We start from the raw sequence: 19,271 nt of genomic DNA, 5'->3' as shown, positions 1-19,271 counted from the left end.
CAGCAGGATCATTTCCCTTAGCTGGTTCAAAGCACAAAGAGCTTGGCTGACACAAAGCTGGCAAAAGCCGACACTATATAACGTACCTTCAGCATAGGTGACCCAAGATTGGTACAGCTATACCAGCACAGTTAATTTACTGCAGGCTCAACAGTCCAACAGTTTAAAGCACCTTTACACAATTCCAGAGAGGCAATATCCTTCTGTGCTCAGGTGAATGGGGTGTCTTTCTGCTATGAACACCCATGGGAGGTTACACAATTAAGGGAAAAGTTCTGTCTGCACACCAGAGTAAGTACTCAATGTATGAACATACCCTGAAGATATCTGACCTCTGCATTAAAGCCATAAGAGAGAGGTAGCCTCCATAGGACCAGCCATGAATGCCAACACGATCCAAATCAATGAAGTCATGCTGTGATGCTAAATACTGCAGCCCCTCCACTTGGTCATCGATTTCTATTTGTCCCTGGGAGAGGAGAGGAAAAGGTAAGTTGTGTCAGTTACATTCTCAGGCTGTCCAGAGGTAACCACCTTCAGAGCTTTGCTGCTTCCGTTCATGCAGCACCCAACCACACACCAGCACTTCGCTGGGCTGTTACAGGAAGATGACCCCTTTCCCTCATAAGACATTAAATACATGCATAGAAGAAATGAAGAGCCAGACTTGGAGCTCCACTTACCATTTTGTATTTAAAGGCTCCTTCAAACTTCAGCCCTCGGTGACAGGACCCCCTGTTGTCAATGACAACAACAACGTAGCCTAAAGAGGCCAAAGTGTTCAAACGGAAATACTTGATTCCTTTGAACCGATTGTTCACGAGCTGTACCTGGAATAGAAGAGCAGCAATGACACAATCATCTATGTAACAGAATCCAGAGGTTCTCCTCTTAATCCAAGTTCAGATTTTATTTATATTTACCTTCCCTTAAACGTTCTGTACATTTTTGTAATGTAAAGTTTTCAAGATCTGTACTCCCTGCTGCAGGATTCTCTCTCCCTGCTTGTGGTCTGCTATGAAATAAACTCTCTTCCCCCAGTAACAAACCATTCTGTGTCACAGATCTGAAGAGCTGAACTGAGGTCCACTGCAGCACCAGTGGGCATGGAGCAAGAGGGGTGGCTGCTGACTGCAGGACCCAACCCTGAGCCTTCAGCTCTGCTCTTTCTTTTCTTTCCCAGGAGAAATATCTTTCCCTTCACCAGGTCTCACTCTATCTGTCTTGGACCACAGCAGGGCACAGCAGAGCTGGGGGAACCAAAAGAGGACTAAAGGGCTCACCTTCTATTCAGCAGTGGGAGGACAACCAGGGAGCAAGCTCTCCTAAGCACACACTGGTCAGTGCTGGCAGAGCACTCCTGTCTCATACACATGGGCAAGTGGAAACAAAGGACAAGACTCCTATGGAGGAGGAGGAGGAGGAAACAGACTGGGGACTGCCTGTACTCCGCTTTCTCCCAGTTCCAGTTCTGCTGCTCCATACCTGTTCTCAGAGAAGTGGCACTTACAGCACTTTTGGCCAAGCAGCTACACCAAAGAGGCAAAATGCTGCACGCTATCCTCAGCACAGGGTAGGAACTGTTCATAGAGAGCACTGGAGTGACCCAGGCCAGCCCATACCACTACTCACCAACATGCTGCACTCACCTGAGGACCTCCATAGATGAAGAGCACAGTGGGGTACTTCTTTCCAGGCTGCAGATTGTGAGGTTTGTACATCATCCCATAGAGCGTAAACCCCGTGGAGCTCTCAAAGGAGAACACTTCTGGGGGAATGTAATCAGGAAGAGGGCCTGCCATGGGAGGGAACAGAGAGCCTGGTTTAAAAGGGAATGGATGAATAACACAGCTCTGCTTCTACCACATCACCAATCTCACAGCAATCCCAGTGGAGCACTCTCATGCGTGCTCCACTGCTCATGGAGATTGGGAATGCTTCAGCCATAGGGGAGCTTTCTCAGTCCTACCACATTCCCATCCCTGCTCTCCTGTGGATGGTAGTGGCTTTGCTCCCCTGACATGGCCGTTACAGGTATCCCATCCCTTCCTATCTCTACTTAGGACTCACCTCATTAATCAATGGAAGCACAAGATATGGAGCGTGCCTCAGGGAAGGAGAGATGAAAGGGAACAGAAATGCAATGGACAAATAAAAGCCCAAGAGCTGTCTCCCAAAGACCTTAGTAAGCAGCATCACACAACTACTTAAGAAGTGTATGTTCCTCCCCAGAAGCACGATCAAGAGCAAGCACACAGCACAGAGTAAAAGAGGGTGCTTAAACCCCTCCCCTGATGCTAAAACTGGCTGTTTGCAGCTTCTACTGGTTCTGGCACTAGAAACCTGGTAATGTCCACTGTAAATTTGTTGCTGAGCTGAAAACATTCCTGTACTTCCAACAACTCCTCGCACAAGCATGAGTTTCAGGGACAAGTCTAGTCACCTACAACGGCAAATCTCAAGCAAGTATATTCTAAGATATCTTCCATTCTGTGATCCTGGTTGCCCGTTTTCTGTCCCTCATCCATGTCATTACCTGCTGAATCCAAAATGGTAGCCCAGAACTCCTTTGTCCTGTGAGCTGCACCATCTTCAGGTCCTGTCAGTCGGTAAAGTGACACACAGTGCGGGTTCTTCTGATTACTGTACTTGCTGATGAACATGTCACAATCCTGGGGAGAAAAAAACATTACCTTCAACTCCTCAGTGCAGAGGCAAAAGCAAAAGTGACCATTTCTTTCTGCATTTAGATCTTCCAGGTGTTTATGGACCAAATTAAACCAGGAAGTCTGAGCACTTCTGATAACAGCAGACAGACTTCAAGAAGTTACAGTCCTTAGCAGAATTCGGATATTAACGCTCCAAAGCCAAAATTACACCTGCAAAACTAACAGTGGCAGGAGGACCTTGTCACACATCCTCTTCTGGGTAAAGCATTCCCAGCTGAACAGGCTATTGTCCCAGATGCCTGGAACCCCACCCAATTACAGGCTCATCTCCTCTGGTGTTTACTCTATAGCCTACTTCAGGTTGAAAAGTCAGCTCAAACACTTCCAAACAATTCACCCTGGCTCCTTTTGCCTGAATTGAGCTGAAGAGCAACTGAACTGGAAAGTCATATCTGTTTTCCAGCGTGGGTTTATGCACTCACTGTACAACAAACAGGAGCACACAACACAGGGTATATTTGTTACATTCAAATACAGCCTTGCCTGCTGACTGATGAAGGACAAGACTGGAGATAAGCCACAGCACACCCAGCCAGCCCTGCCTATGCAGGGCCTCACAGTCAGACAGGTACCTGGCTGACACAGCAGGCGTGAGAGTAACCACGTTCCGTCAGCCGCTTTACTTCTCCCGGATTCTCATAGTTAACAACGTACAAGTGATGCTCTAAAGGTGAATCTTTTGTGCCTTGGAAGTACACCAGTTTTTTGGCTTCGTCAACATAGATCTGTCAAAATCAAAACAAACAACACATCCCTCGATATTGCTTCTTGCCAAAACAATACCCAGTTCTACTGCTTCCAAGTCTCCTCCTTGGCCCCTCCCCATAGAGCTGAGTTGGAGCCAATCTGCAAGAAATAAGCCAACTCACTGTTCTTACTATCCACAACTCTGTCAGTTATGATTTGCACTTCATGCCTTGTTGCTCAGCTCTCTCATGCAGGTTCCTTACTCTTCCCAGTCTCCCCTGTTGTGTTCTATGCTATTAACTCTGTCCCCATGGAACATAAACACTGTGTATTCTAGCTGAAAAGGGATGGGGTTAACAGATTTATACTGATCCCTCCAACGAGTATCTCTCTTAATTCCAGAACAGCAATTGGACACCACCACGATATCTTACTGCTTGTGACACCTGGAATTTCCCTAGTGATGCCTCACGGAATTTTTGTTCCCTTCTCTTTAAGCCTTAAATCTAATGGGGAAAACTCCTTGTTGACAAGGATTCACATAGGAATGTGCAAGAAAAAATGCCAACTAATGTTGCCTGTATTCCTTTCCCACACTGCCAAAACCACAACCTCTGGTCCAGAATATCACATCAGAGGTAGAGAAGGATGAAAGCACATTGTAGACCAAAATACCCACATGATATATAAGCTCAAACTCAATACCAGGGAGTGTCAAGGTCCACTCAGGGGGCAGAGCCTTATTAATGTGACATGTACCAATTTGTGAGGCCCCAGAGATCATCCCTGCAATGTGTGCTGTTTGCAGGACATCCATACAGTAAGAGCAGAGACTTACATTGGATCCATGTCTGCCAAGCACTTCCCATTCCCCACTGGTAATCGCTATCTCCTCTTTGATGAGGCACTTGAAGTCACCTGCAAATAACCAACAGAGAGATTTTACGCTTCTACATTTTACAAAACACACGGTCACATTAACGCTCCTTCCAAGCTTTTCTATCAGACTCAACCAAGAGCAACCTGCCTTTGCAGAAGACCTGCACCACTGCCAGCTCCCCAGACAAATGTTAGGGCTAATACTGTTTAACATTCTGTGAAATGGGTATTAAAGGATTCACAGAGTTCAGTGCCTGGACAGCTTTTTTATGAAGTCTTCTGTCACTTGCACAGAAACAGAGGTTTTATACTGAAAAATGGGTGTGCAAAGGGAATCTCAGGAGCCAAAAAATGGGGATTTGTGAAACAGGGTGGAGAACAACTCTGCTTTTATAAGATGGTTTCATTCCCCTGAGAATGAGGGAGATTTAGCAAGAAAAAGGAGCCACATACATTCAGAGAAATCTAATCAACCCGGGATATATTCTATATGGAAAAAACCAGACCCTAAACAACAGTTGCATGAAACTAGGACCTCTAGTAAAATGAGGTGTATTTTTTGCGCATGCAGAGCTCAGCAAGTGCCTCCAACACATACAAGTAAATTAAAGTATCACAGCATGCAACTGTAAATTAAAGAATACATGCTGTGGAAAAACCACTCGGGCAGCTTTGCACACAGCTGTGTTGTGCATCTGAGCAAGACCAAGCTCTGACTGCAGCTCAGAAGCACATGGTCCTTGATGTTTTTGCTTAAAATTACTCCTCCTGCATTTCCAACAACTGCCAGTAATTTTCTCCTACCTACATCTCTGTCTATGCAGCAATACCACGACTGGTTTAAAAGTAGAGAGGAATTCTCTGAATAGTCCTTTCATCATAGATTTTGCTGCTAAGGGCACATGTTCATTTACAAGGGACTAAGATGTGTGCCTACTCAGAGGGAGGCTCTCTAGGGATCTTTTTGCAGTGTGTTCAAACCAGGCTGTCAGCCTCTCTGCTACCAACCCTCCTGTGAAGGCTGACAGGGACTGTGGTGTGTTTACCTGCAAAATCAAGTCCTGTGCCTCTATTAGATACATTGGACCCAGCGCATCAGACACATCCATGTTATTGCTATAATGATTAACCTCTGGCAAAGTCAGTGCACAGACAGGCCCGACACAGGCAAGGAAAAGCCAATGAAGTGCATTTCACAGGATCACAGGGAGCTTGTTTCCCATCTGAATTTTTGAAACCTTTCCCCCTAGTCCATGAGGAAGAATCAGGGTTAAACCCAAAGCACACTGAATGCAGAATAACCCCTGGACAATCTCAAGATGACTGAACAGTGAAGTACTTTCCTGGACAAGAGCAGGAGTTTCCAAACAGACAATAGATCCTGCCAGCTGGAAGGACATTTATTTCCTCACTAGCTGGCAGCAAATGCCCAACTAACTCAAAACAATGATTTCACTCACTTGGAGCAGGGAGGCCTCCACACGACCGTTTATATTTGCTCTCCTTCAAAACCGAGGTGACTTTGTAGAGGTGCCGGAATCCTGTTTTACACTCGGAGGCAAAAATGAACTCTATCTCATCTTCATGGGTTTGAGGGAAGACATAGAAGATATCATGGATCTGTGGAGACAGAGCAGTGGATTACTGTTATCAGCAGGATTTTGGCACTGAAGTCACATAACACAACATAAGCTGTTCCTCTCGCTGCTCAACACAAACACCACAGTTCACATTAGCAGGGTGCAGCACTGGGAGAACCAGTTATGCTCATGAGCCTGGGGGTGTCTGCAGACAGCAGCCACAGATGCTGCACAGCTCCAGGCTTCTTGCTCATCTAACTCTAACTTGTGGCCACCAAACTAATCATGTGAGTTCTCCTGAACCTGCCTTTCTGGCTTTGACACAGAGGCAGGTCCAGCTCTGCAAACAGCATGAGAGCCAGCCAGAGAAGCCAGAATTTACTGGCCACCCCTGTTCAGTAGCCCACAAGTGAAGGGTTACTTAAAGAAAGATGAGCTGTCATCATCTACACACTCATGAAGATGCCAACTCTTCCTTTATGGAACAGAATTTTGAGTGACTCAGGAGCATTTATCTGCACAGGATGAGCTGCCAGTCAAAAAACACTCCAGCCAGTAAAAATAATGGAGAAAGGAAGACTTACTGCACCGTCCTGAAACCGTGCACACTATCACTAAGGAGAAAATGTGGTATCACAGACAACGCTCGCTGTATAGGAACCATTCACTGCCAGGCTTTGTGCAAATGCTCTCTGCTGAAAGATCCAGCTGTCAGTGATTGGTGTTCCCAGGTCTTCCTGCACCCTGGCACACCTCCAATGGGATGTCATTTCAGAGACATTGATCTTTATCTGAAGAGGTGTGAAGAGCGCTCATTTTTACAGCACTAGCCTAGCACACAGGCAGCACAGGCCCTGCAGCACACCTCCAGGAGCATTACACACAAATGTATTTCACCAGACCACACAGTCAAGAAGGGGTTTTAGTGGCTGTTAACAGACTCCTAGGACTTGTTCATCCAATACCATCTAGAGAGATCTTTGTTGGCTGAGGGATACTTCATCTGCTGGCATTGCTGTTGGAGAACTGGCACCAAGAAGCTGGAAGGTGTCAGTGAGTAACGCTGTGGCCATGGAATGCCAGAGCCCTGGGCTCTGCTCCTATTTCTGTCTCTCCGCTGTGCAGCCTCAAGCAAAGCAGCTCTGTTCTCTCATCCCAAATCCCTCTCTTCTCTACATACTGGATTTTGCAGCAGGAAGCACAGAATATGCACACTGGGAACATTCTCCTAGGCAGCACAGTAACACCAACATTGCTCAAGTGCTACAAAGAGAGCCTTGAACAACAAACTATCAGAGAAGGCTGAAATTCAAATTCTTACATTTATCCAGATGTCTGTTGTTTCTTCATAAATAATGAAAGGTGTAACAGAATCTGGTACAGCATCGATAAGTTTCTGTCTTTCCATTGCATCATCTTCTGTGGGGATGAATAATGCAGGAGGGATCAAGACTATCTGAAGTCGAGTTTGGGAGCGATCCAGTAAGATGGACCAGATGCTGTTGAGGGGACAGATAATAGAGAAAATAATGTGCAACCATAAGTATTGGGTCTGAAAATCTCAACAGACACTAACTAGCACTAGGCATTATGAGGGAGTCAAGAACATTCCATTTCAGATTAGGCACAAAACCACATGTAAAATTTCACCCACATAAACAAGTCTCTTCCATAACACATGAACCTATTTCGCTTCATTTCAATATTGCATAAGCACTGCAGGTTCAAAAGTTTAATTAATTCTGTTCTCCCAGATTTGAATAGTGCTTTAAGGGAGAAAGAGAAGAGAAAAATCAGAGGGAATAATGAAGCAGAAAAATTTCAATTGAAATTTGAGGATACTTGTGAAAATACTAATGTTAGCAATCTATACCTGGCACAGAATAGCACTGGCACCTAAATGGACTGGCAGCAGACACTGCCTTACTTCTGATGGCTTTGCATTGTAGCTCTTAACAACAATCCTGCAAAAAGCAAGATAATGTAGCAAATGTCTCCCTGCATTTCCTCCGCTTTTTTTAGGGAGGGAATGAAAAAGGTGAAAGCCATCTTTAGACTCAAGAACTGGAGAAGTGCAATTCTGAAGAAGCACAGAATCATACAATTGTTTAAGTTGGAAAAGATCTTTAAGATCATTGAGTCCAACTATTAAGCCAGCACTGCCAAGTCCACCACTAAACCATGTCCCTGCAGTCCCATGTCTACACATCTTTTAAATCCCTTGAGGGATGGTGACTCCACAACTTCCCTGGGCAGCCTGTTCCAGTGCTTGACAACCCTTTTGGTGAGAAACCCTTTTGGAGAAGCTTCTGGTGAGTTAGAAACACTGTACTACATCATCTACAGGGTTAAAAATGACATGCAAATGTAAGTAGCACTTACAGCAGGTTTTCTGATCAGTAAGTCTGGTCAGCAAGGATGGTCCAGTGGTTAGGGTGCTAGCCTAGGGCCTGGGGGACCTGGGCTCATTTCTCTCCTCAGCCACAGACTTCCTGTGTGACCATGGCAAGTCACTTAGCCTCTCTGGGCTTCAGTTCCCCATCTGTAAAATGGGGATAATAGCACTGCACTCTCTCTCACAGGGATGCTGAGAGGACACACACACCAAAGGCTGCGAGTGCCCAATACCAAAGCAATAGGGCCAGGTACCAGAGAAAGAGACAAGGAGGACTCTGGTTTGGTTTTGGAAAAATCATCCCCTTCGCACAACCAAGTCTGTAGCAATGTAAAAATGAAAGCAGGCTTAAGCTTGAAGAAGACAGAGACCACTACATTCTGCTTCTAACTGTATTGCCCCAAACCCTCTAAGCAGAGACAGGATTAACATACGCACTATTTTCCTTCTGGCGTCCACCCAGCTCTAGCAATGTACTCTACTCCTTCAAAGAGGATCTCGAACGGCTGAACTAGCTCTTTATCCACAACATCTGCAATCTGTTGACAAAGCAGCAATTCAGTGACACTGAGATGAACCCCCACAACCAGTTTTTCATGCACGATGAGAGTCTGGACACAGAAGACTTCTTCTGTGCAGCTTATGCAATTTAGATTGCTCCGCCTTTGCAACACAGGGGATTCAACCCCATCTCTAGCCAGACACCAGCATAGTAGGAGAGCTGCACACTACCAGCACAGCCAGGGCTGGGACTTGGGAAATCTGGATGCTCCTCACCAATCCACCATTCATCTCGGACAAGTCACTTGAACACTCAGTTTCCCCATGTAAAGGGCACGTGATTTGTACCGAGTTGTTCTGGGAGGTGTTTTCTTTGGCAGATGTTGAACATCCTGCATGACATCCAGTTATCAACGTACTTCTAATTCATGACATGCAGTTCTGCTGGGACTGAGATTAGGTCACAGTGGTACCCAAAAGGTCCTGATGGCTTTCCCTGCCTTTGCTGGCTGACGTCAGCATCACTATCCCAGCAGGTGACTGTTGATGGCTGAAGTAGTTCAAGAGTAGAGAGAATCCCAATAACGTATGGCTGTTACCGTATCTGGTAAGATTAATTTCCCAACTGTCTGAAGATCTTGGCCTGAGCTGTGGAAAATTCTGCAAAGTTCATCTCTTTCCATATGCTCATGCTTTTGTAAAGTGATATATTGTCTTTGCAAGCAAATTTTCCCCATATCTGCAGCCAATCAAGAGATCTGTCACATAAGAAGATCTAACCATCCACACCTAAAACATTCTGCTCTGCAGCTGAGTTTGTAAACCAGTGGTAGGGAAGGAAAGCACAGCCTTGAGAAACACTGCTGCACACACAGACACCAAGTATCTGCACAGGAGTGAGGCAAATGCACAGCCTCAGAGAAGCCATTAAGCTTTCACAGCCAAGAAGGTTTATTTGTACTGAACTGGAAACTGAACTTTACCAAAAAAGACTCACAGAAATTACAAGTATTTGGAAAATAAGCAGAACATAGAACTTACTCTGCCTTCTGCATTGATTGTCACTTCTGATATCTTGAAAGTGACCTTTGGATTTGCTGTACCTATAAAAACAGATATTAGAAGTTTAGACACCAGTTGTTTGCTTCCAAGAGGGCAGTGTTGAACTGTGGATTATTGTGGTGTTACTCATACAGGGCTGGAAAAGGCAAACAGCAGAATGCTCTTTGATCAAATAGTCTACTTGCACGTGTGAGAAACAGCACAGAGCCAGGCAGGGAAAAATGAAACCGCAAACATGGAGCAGGTTCATCCTGCAAACAGATCTGATCAAGAGCCATGCTACTGTCACAGTCAGTCTTCTTTCATGCACATATTAGTTGGAAGTAAATGCTCAGGAGTGATCAATATAGCAAAGCAAGCTTTGTTTTATTGTTTGGCTGTGATTCTCAAGGTGGTACACAAAAAGTGATCCAGTGGTAAAAAGCATTTGTGAAAACTAAACACTTAAAAACCTACTGCCATGACTAGTGCAGTTAAGATAATAAAGCTACGTGTTTGTGTTGAACACTGAAAACCTGAAGTTAACTCTTTACACAAAGCCTGCACAAAGCAGCAAGTCATCCTGTTGTAGAGCACCTGCACTGCTAAATGCTGGGGCCTGCTCCACAGGAAGAAAAGAGAGACTGTAAAGAACAAAGCTGCTGATCCACAAGAAGCTACATGTGGCAAGTTCCACGTGCTCTGAATATTCTCAGTGCTGCTGTGAGTACTCCCACTTTATCAATCTGGTTCATACACAAAAACCGATGCACTGAGGTGAGACAACTTGCCTTAGGCCCCAGTGCTGCCTATTTGAGTACTTACCTTCTCTGTAGGAAGAATTTTCTCTGCTGCCTCAAGCTTTGCCCTCATAACTACCCACAGAAAAGGGCTATTATCCCTGCAGCTCAGACTGGAAATTGAGGCCCAGAGATTAAAACCTGGATATTCTTTCCTAAAAATATTTGGGCTTTGGTTGGCTCATTTCCCTGAACTGCTGAAACTCAGCACTGAACTCAGCTATGACAATAGAAATCTGGATGCACACGAGTGCTTAAGAAACACAAGGAGTTATCTCTTGCTTCCCAAGCTAACACTGAGGTTTTCTTCCTCCTTGAAACAAGTAGTAAATCAGTATCATAAGCACAAAACTCTTCCCAGTGGATCAGGGCATCTGCAAGACCTGAATGAATTGTGCAGCTTGGGAAGGTCAGCCAAGCAGAACGTATTACTCCAAAAAATGAAGAGTTCAGGAGTGAGGAGAGTGAACCACTATTACCTGTGAGCAACATTCCCTGCTGTAACACCAGTGAAATCTCAGGAGAATAAGGGTCAAACTGTTCAAACTTGCCCCATACACCTGACAGTGAATCAGCCCTTGTCAGGTCTGCTAAAGCCTCACCTCCCCACTTCCCATGACAGGCCATTTACTGTGCTTCAAGCCTGCCCTCACCCTTTTACTGTTTGCAAATATGACAACAGGAGGTTTTCCTGGTTGGCTGCAAGAATGCTGAGCTTGCTCTTCGAAGTCCAAGAGCAATCATGTTGATCAGAGTCCTTCAGAACTTGAACTGCCAAGGTCCTGCCAGCAGCTGAACAGAAACCCTCTCTCACAAAATCAGAAGGACATTAACTCTGCAGTTATACCCTCCGAGACACAGGGCTGTAATGAGAACCAACCCCTCCACAACTCAGATGTGCCAAGATCTGAGACACCAGCTCCAAAATAGTGACAATCAGATAGGGTTTCTGCCAACTCCTGAGACACCCAGACTCGGAGCCCTTAGGAACCACATGGCTGGAATATCAGCACAGCCACCAGTGATTAATGTAACCTCCCCAGCAGCTGCTTCCCCAAACACATTTCTACCACCTAGACACCAATTCTATGACTACTCAACACCCCTCCAACAACCCCTTGCTCTAGGCTAGGAGCATCACTGCTGGCAGGCACATGGAATAGAACATGTGTCTCCCAGGAAGAGAGATGTAAGGTATCAGGGTCTCACCAGTTTTGGGGTACCGGAAGGAATCTGTTCTTCTTGTCTCCAGCATGGGTGATGTGACATGAATAATTTCCACCTCTGACTCATCATTTTCTTCATAAAGAATTCGAAGAACTTTACCCCCATTCAGTGCTATAAATGAATTAACATTCCCTGGTCAGAACAGCTCTCATTATCAATAACTGCAGGCATCAATATTCTCTCAGGAGCATGAGCAGGTTGGAAGAATGAAACAAAATCCAAAGTCTGTGATTCATGTTTCATTAAGCAAAACACTGAGACGTCTACAAAGAAGGAAAGTCTCTTCCCCCAGTAACATGTGTCACTGTAACATGCCCACTGCTTCAGATAGTTCAGAAGGAGCCACAGTATAAAGTTCCTATCTTCATAAAGACTAACAGAAAAAACTAACTCTGCACTGGACAGCATAGCACGGAGGAGAGGCATTATTTGTGCCTTTCAGACTCACTGGATGCCCCACACTTACTTGGCTCTGCCTTTGGGCTCCACCAGTAGCCAGTGTATCTGTCAAACTCCTCCTGCAGCACAAAAGTGGCCACGCCAGCAGATTTTGGATCATCCTCAACATTCGCCAGTTCTAAAAAAAGACACAGAAGAAGTAGTTCATGATGTACTGCAGAAGGAAACCAGTTCTGCATTATCCTAAACATTGGCCCAAGTTCACCCCTCCAGGAACACGACAATAAATCACTTCCCAGCAGATTTGTTTTCTGCTTCCACCCTGCTCTGTTGATTTATTTAGGGAGGATCTAATCCTCTCTGACATGGCAGCTTCTTTCAGGAAAGCAAAGCCATCCTCCCTTCTTACTCCTAACCCAACTCATCTCTCAATTTCCTATGTACTAGTTGAAGAAAGAAAATGTTCCCTCTACCTGAGCTCGGTGAACTGGAACCATCATCTTTAATTAAAAAGAAAAACCAAGCACAAACCTTTCTGAACAACTCGAACTGAAAACACCAACGTTCAGAAAAAGCAAAGCATCAGTATTTCTTTCAGTGCACAAAGCAAAGGCTTACATAACATGTCAACATGATGACATCTCCATAGGGCTTCACTATTTTCCCTGTTACCCTGGAGGTAACTTAGCAGCGCTCCATAAATAATTATCATCTGAGAAGGAGTCACTGCTAGAGTTTATTTTTAATGTACTTACATAATATTTTAATATTTAACTTTTAAATAGGCTAAAGTGTTATTACAAGTGCTAGAAATTTTAATTTAACTGCAATTTAAATGATGTAGTTGAAATACCAAGTGTGATTTAAATACAAAACACTTCGATTTTTAAAGTGCTTTATCCACAAATTCCCATTTTCTTTCTTCCAGGATACATGTCTGAAACAGAGGTGGAGAGGGTAAGAAGTAAGAACCTAAGTTCCTGAGTATGAGGGGCCAGCAGAAGCCTCAGTGCTATTCAGAATTTGCCTATACTGTCTCTAAAAGGCCCTGCAGCTTGATTTCTCTGACAGAAACTTCCCTCCTGCTCTCTTCCACCCACAGCTCCTCCACACAAGAAAAGGCTGTTCCAGTGAAAAGGAATGTGCTGTTTTTCAGAAGAGCCCTTCCATATGTATTCAACAAATAACTCATTCTGCCAGATTCCACAGTGCATCCAGAATCATCCCACGATATCTGCACTAGAGGAAACATATAGAACAGGACAAACAAGGTGGAATAAACAGGGGCCATTCCCCCAGATTTCAGAAGAACCCCCAGTGCCACTGCTCAATTCAGTCTAGCAGGAACAAGTGCAGAGGAGGTGCAGAGATTTTAATTCAGGATGCAGTACCATGGTGCACAAATGTTAGCCTCCTTTCTTCTCTTGTTTCTATGTTAGATATCCAGATGTCATTGCTATGGATAAATGCAATCCAATTTGGATCAGCTGGACAAAGCTTGGGATCCATGCGGATATTTGGACAACTGGTCTCTACCAGAATAGGTCTTAAAGGCTGTTGCTGTTGGAGAGAAAAAGAAAAGCACAGTAAGCAATGATAACACATGAACACTTACAAAAACTAACCTGGATTATCAGAAGGTCTCTAAGAGCACAGTAGTGTGAACACTGACTTCAGATACACAGGTTTACAACAGAGGAATCCATTTTAAACAGAGAAAAATACTATGCAGATATCTTATAGGGAAAACTGTGTTTCTACCACGGTTGCACAGATCCCACCGGAGCCTTTTTTACCAGTGCTGAGGATTAGCCACAGATCAGAAGGCAGCTTGCTTAGAGAAGCCTGGCACACACTTAAAAACAGCACCCTAAAAAGGAGCTGGCAGAACATACAATCTTGTCCTCCAAAAGCAACTCAGGGTACAGTAAATTCCCCCTGACAACAGGGTTAGACAGACATCAGGCATCTGTTATAATAAGAAGAAATTATTTTTGCTTTGAAGTCCAGCTTCAGCACCAGCAGAGAAAAAGCTGCTTGTTCTGCAAGTCATACAGCCAAATCTCCTAACTCATACAGCACTGACTGCTGAACAGTGACTTCTATACCACAGCCTGGGAACAGAAGTTGCCTCTGATGTGACTCCTGACTACATGAAAGAGCATCTTTTTTTAAGGATTTGGGCTTTGGTTGGCTCAAGGTTATCAAGATTAGTTGCCATGTGAGTGCAGCAATAACTGATGATCCTGCTCTTTTGCCTTCCCCCCAAGCCAGAGCAAAGAAGTCCTGCACTGAGACAGGAGGAGCACTGAGCAAACTCACAGTGAATCCATGAGGGCCTCCATCTTTCACATGGTAAATTCCACTCCCTGCCTGGAACAGGAAGGTGCCGCTTTCCCGGTGGTAATCGTAAGAGGCGATCCCAACGGTGCCAATCCGCTTCCTCTCCCGCAGCAACTCCTCTTCACGAGAGTACATCCCATAGTCCAGGATGGCCTGAATATGGGCAGAGAACAGAACACAACAATCAACACCTCTGCTCTTGCATGCCTTGCTTCCCTGTCAGAGCATCTCTGCACGCTGAGCTTCCTGGAGCAGATGGCTCCGCAGACATCCTCCTCCTCCACAATCCTGCTGGTGGCTAGAAGCCTACTCCTGCCTGTGCCTGTATCACCAGCACATGTAGGTGCAGGCCATGAGCAGATCCTACACAGCTGTAAACCTGATAGCCACCTCTCCCATAGCACAGCATCATTTCCAGTATTCAATGGTTTAAGAAAGATCAGACTGGAGGCCTGTCATTTCTAGAATGAGCAGGAGAGTCTTTGCTAACCTTCATGAAGACACACAGTGACTGCACTGGCTGACAGCCTCAGGAAATAACATGGAGATAAATACACCTAATTCCACATGGGGGGTGCCCCACCTCCTCCAACCTGCCATGGTGCATGGGATAGGACCAGTGCAGGCTTGCTCTGTGCAGAGCTGAAAAGGGGACACACATCCCAGGGAGTGGGACAGGGATCTTCTGCTCCAGCACGTGTCATGGAGCTACTGAATGATCCTCAGGGGGACTCATCACTTCCCCCTGCAACGCAGTGATTACTGGAGACTGGGGGCTCCTTCAGCAATCCCCAGCATCTCACAGCAGAGAATTAGGTGCAAATTAGCACTTGCAATCTCTGCTGGCAAAGGAGGAATCATTCAGCACATACCGTGTTTGTGAAGGCTGTGACACCAAACACTGATGAGAAAGCTGTGCTTGATTTGAGATGGCTGTAGTTAGCTGAGTATAGGGAGAACCTTAAACGTTGAAGACATTAAACTCCACATTTTAACAACGGCAAATATGTGCAACCCCAAAGCCCATGTCCTTACTACACTGCCAAGAAGAAAGAAATCAGGACCCACCGGAAAAAGATCCAGAAGAGGCTTCCAGGAAAGCAACAGAGCTGCAGCTTTGTTTATGGTTTTGGGAATCTCAGAGTAGAAGAGCGTGTTCTCCCTGTTCTCACCAGACATTGCTGTTGTGAAAGTGAGGAGGGGAAAAAAATTAATTAGCTTTCTGTTCATAACCCAAACACTCTCAAAGGATTCCCAGGAACAGTTTCACAGGCTCTTCCCACCAGAGAAAGTACTGCTGGTCTCTGCACTGCAGCCTCGCTCCGGGAATTCCCTGCTTCACAGAAATGCAAGTCCCAGAGAAAGCAGAGAACAAGGAACTAAACACAGGCTTCCCACACGCTGCCTGAAGCCTGCCTGTGTCTTCTGGGGGACCTTTTATTTTTATAAGCTTTTAAAATGAAGAAGGACCTTCCTGCTAATTCCCCTGGCTAGATGCAGCTCGTGCTTCAAAGATAATGCATATTTAGGAAGGTCTGAACATCCCTTTCCTGCTCCTCTCCCTCAGTGCTATTTAGAATTCTGAAAGCTCCTGCCAAGGCACATGGGATCAGCCCAGTGGGAGCCAGATGTGCCTTGGGGAAGGCCAAGTCTGATCTGTAGCTCAGGAAGTGGCACATAAGAAACAGGAGCTCATCTCAGCTGGGCCTTCACCCACCCTCAACGTGCTTGAGCTCAGCAGCATTCAAGGATTGTGACCCCTACCCTCTGAAATGGGGAAAAAGAGACAGACCAGCAGCTTTATATGCCACTACACAGCACATGCAAAGACTCTGTGAATCACAAATCAGAGCTTAAAAACCCAGCCTAAGCAGCAAGCAATGGGGCTAGAACATGGCTCCTAGGGCTTTGCTCGAGCCATTGCTTCTCTCCATAACCCAGTATTTCATGGACTTATGTTCAGCTCACGCAGCTTTTGACAAAAGCATTCCTCTGCCTTCTCCAAAAAGCCACCAGGAATGTTGCTCACAGTATCATTTACATGCCAAATCACTTCTAGCACAGCTGCAACTTAGATATGCAGATATAAGTGAACACTAGTTAGTAAAACAATGCAGGAGTGAAGCACTGAGGCCAAAACCAATAAATTACATGAAGTTCTTCATTATCAAGACTAAAAAAGTTGAGAAAAGTATTTACTCTTTAAGCTGCCTCTGCCCTACACCACTATTTAGTCCCCACGGGATCCCTGGAAAACCTACTCCATCAGTAGCTGAGGCACAAAGGATCTGCAAAATTACACTTGTAATCTCTGCTTTGGAAGAAAACTCTGAAGGAGAACAACGTTCTACCCACCACTTGTAATTAAGAAAAGGGAGATTAAACCTATGGAGCTTTTGGAGAGGGGATATTGTACTTGGAGTGAGAGAAAACAGACTGAACAGGTTTAATCCACCTTCCCAGGTAGGGAACGTGCCCCAAAGGACACTTCACAGTTCTTTTCCAGCTCTCAGAGATGGGTCACCTAATGGGTCACCTCCAACCACACAATTTCCATGGGAGCTGACATCCCAAGCTTTAATAAGACATTACATGATCATGACATTTGAGCAGCCAATCTGGCCTGACATCCATTTGGATTTAACTGCCAGGAACATCCCGCTCTCAAGAACAGTCAAACCCAAACAGCCTCTGCAGTGACCATTCAGCCAAGACACAGGCTGTCACAGCAAGCTTACCCAGATAGTAGATCCTATCGGAATGAGGTCCTTCAGGATCATTTTTCTTCACAAATGTGAAGTCGTGAGGGGCTTTTGCCATCATGTACCCATGATACTTCCGTGTATCTGTGAGCAGTTTCCGAAGCTGGCTCCAGGAATGTCTTTCTACATAGAAAGGTTCCAGTTTGGGCTGCTCCTCCCTCTGGACCTGCTCCTCTCTGCCCGCAGTTTCAAAGATCTCGAGGCCCGGCTGTTCAGTTTCCATGGCTGCTGCCATGTTGCATGTTTCTGGAACAACAGAACAACAGAGGTTCAGCACCACCTTCCAGCAGCCCAGCAAATGTTCAGTTCAGGCTCCCAAACCCACAGCAAATGCAATGTAAGAAAACCACTATTTCATGTGGGAGAAGAAACCCCACAACAGAATGAAGAGGACCAGGCAAGAGATTACTGCTGAGAAAAACAGCTGCCACCACTCAGCCTTTCAGAATGGGACTAAGAACTTCATAGAGCCATATGTCTGCTTTTCCCTCACCCCCCCCCCACCAGCTACTCATATTGGCTCATGAAATGGATGAATTCTTCCCTGTTAAGCTCCTACCTGCTTCTTCCTCCCTGTGAACTGCACGAGTATCACTTTGCTACACTGGTATCAGAGCGGGGGGTGATGAGGACCGTAGCAAGATCTGGGACAACCAACTTAGAAGAAACAAGCTTAGAAGAAACCACATTAGTAGTTGGTTTGGAACCACTAGGCCACACACAATGGTCCTAGGAAACTGCATGTCCTTATTCCCATCATTCTCCTATGATTTCTTGGATTTATTTGTATCTCCTTTCAAACAAAGTGTAGAAGGGTCTAGCAGCCATCATCACTACTACACCATTTCAGGGATATAATTACAAATACTGTATGGATATGACTCTTCCAGAGGTATGAGGCAATATCAGAAGGGTAAACAGTGAAAAAAACATTTTCCAAACAGATTTATCTGCAGCACAGGTCTTATCCTCCCAAACAGGTCATTAATTTAGCAGGTATCTCTTTCTGCAGGCAGCTGTCTACCAAGTATATCTGAGCTGGAATTAACAGCCCAGATGTCTCCCAAGAGGAAACCAAGTCCTTCCACTGTAAATCCCAGATCTGAGGGCAGCTCCAAAAGGATCCAAGCTATAAACTCCCACCACATAGTTCATTACCAGAGAGACCAAGGATTGTCATTCCTCAAAGGGAGGGGGTTTTCTATATATAGAATGGAACGACAGCACAACTGTTCTGCACACTGCTAGGGCAGAGCTTGGTGGCCTGACAAAATACAGACTAAATAAAGCATTCCCATTGAGCAAAGAGGCACTAAAGGACCACTGAATCTCAAGGCATGAGGCTGGGCATGGACTGGCTCTCCTGCAGCTCTGCACAACTGCTGATATCTCTCAACAGAGATAGATGAAAAAGAGATGACCTACACCTTGGACCAAACCCGTTTTATAGCACAAACTGCAAAATGCAAAGCAGAGCAAGTCTGGATTAAAAGTTTGGTTCCACCTTTGAGAATTCAAACACAACAAACACGGACTAGATGATCTTAAGGTCCTTTCCAATCCTAACTATTCTATGATTCTATTTACAATATCAAAATGCAGCCCCTGTAAACCTGGAAGGAGAGTCCAAGCACATACACAAAGCAGTGCTCTGCTCAGACAGCGTTAGAAACTGAGCATGAGACTTCAAACCTGCATCAAAAAACTCTCATCAGAATTCCAACAAAGAAAAACCTTCTTCCCCCACCTACACCCAGACGTTGTTATGCCTTAAACTGACATACTTCTCACACCCCCCTCCCAAGAAAAGAGATAAAACCCGAGGAACAGTAGACTTTGACGAGCAAACAAGAGCGAGATCTGCCACCCGGGAGATCACTGCGGGGTCTGAGCCGCAGCCACCTCCCGCTCCGAGAAGCGTTTCATTT

At 45.3% G+C, this 19,271-nt stretch overlaps 1 protein-coding gene across 4 annotated transcripts in view; it reads right to left on the bottom strand.

The window, feature by feature from the left end:
- DPP8 (dipeptidyl-peptidase 8) overlaps positions 1-17,583 on the bottom strand; it is a 19,993-nt gene extending 2,410 nt beyond the window's left edge. The window contains exons 1-16 of one of the 4 annotated variants that reach the window (XM_010018871.1): positions 17,320-17,583; positions 15,650-15,762; positions 14,561-14,734; positions 13,630-13,798; positions 12,300-12,416; positions 11,822-11,950; positions 9,813-9,874; positions 8,709-8,809; positions 7,197-7,374; positions 5,756-5,915; positions 4,255-4,334; positions 3,302-3,454; positions 2,537-2,672; positions 1,650-1,795; positions 684-830; positions 317-469 (exon numbers count right to left, since the gene is read on the bottom strand). In XM_010018871.1, coding sequence (XP_010017173.1) covers positions 317-469; positions 684-830; positions 1,650-1,795; positions 2,537-2,672; positions 3,302-3,454; positions 4,255-4,334; positions 5,756-5,915; positions 7,197-7,374; positions 8,709-8,809; positions 9,813-9,874; positions 11,822-11,950; positions 12,300-12,416; positions 13,630-13,798; positions 14,561-14,734; positions 15,650-15,762; positions 17,320-17,578 — 2,277 coding nt within the window. In that variant the 5' untranslated portion in view covers positions 17,579-17,583. The remainder of the gene's footprint in view (positions 1-316; positions 470-683; positions 831-1,649; positions 1,796-2,536; positions 2,673-3,301; positions 3,455-4,254; positions 4,335-5,755; positions 5,916-7,196; positions 7,375-8,708; positions 8,810-9,812; positions 9,875-11,821; positions 11,951-12,299; positions 12,417-13,629; positions 13,799-14,560; positions 14,735-15,649; positions 15,763-17,319) is intronic. The other 3 variants (XM_010018879.1, XM_010018886.1, XM_010018894.1) reach the window with 3 other exon arrangements.
- Between the last annotated feature and the right edge of the window lie 1,688 nt (positions 17,584-19,271).

The sequence above is a fragment of the Nestor notabilis genome, unplaced genomic scaffold (genome assembly GCF_000696875.1).
Source record: "Nestor notabilis isolate BGI_N333 unplaced genomic scaffold, ASM69687v1 scaffold5450, whole genome shotgun sequence".
Taxonomy (NCBI): Eukaryota; Metazoa; Chordata; class Aves; order Psittaciformes; family Psittacidae; genus Nestor; species Nestor notabilis.
Note: the sequence above shows the minus strand (reverse complement) of the source record. Positions and strands in the feature narration are given on the sequence as shown.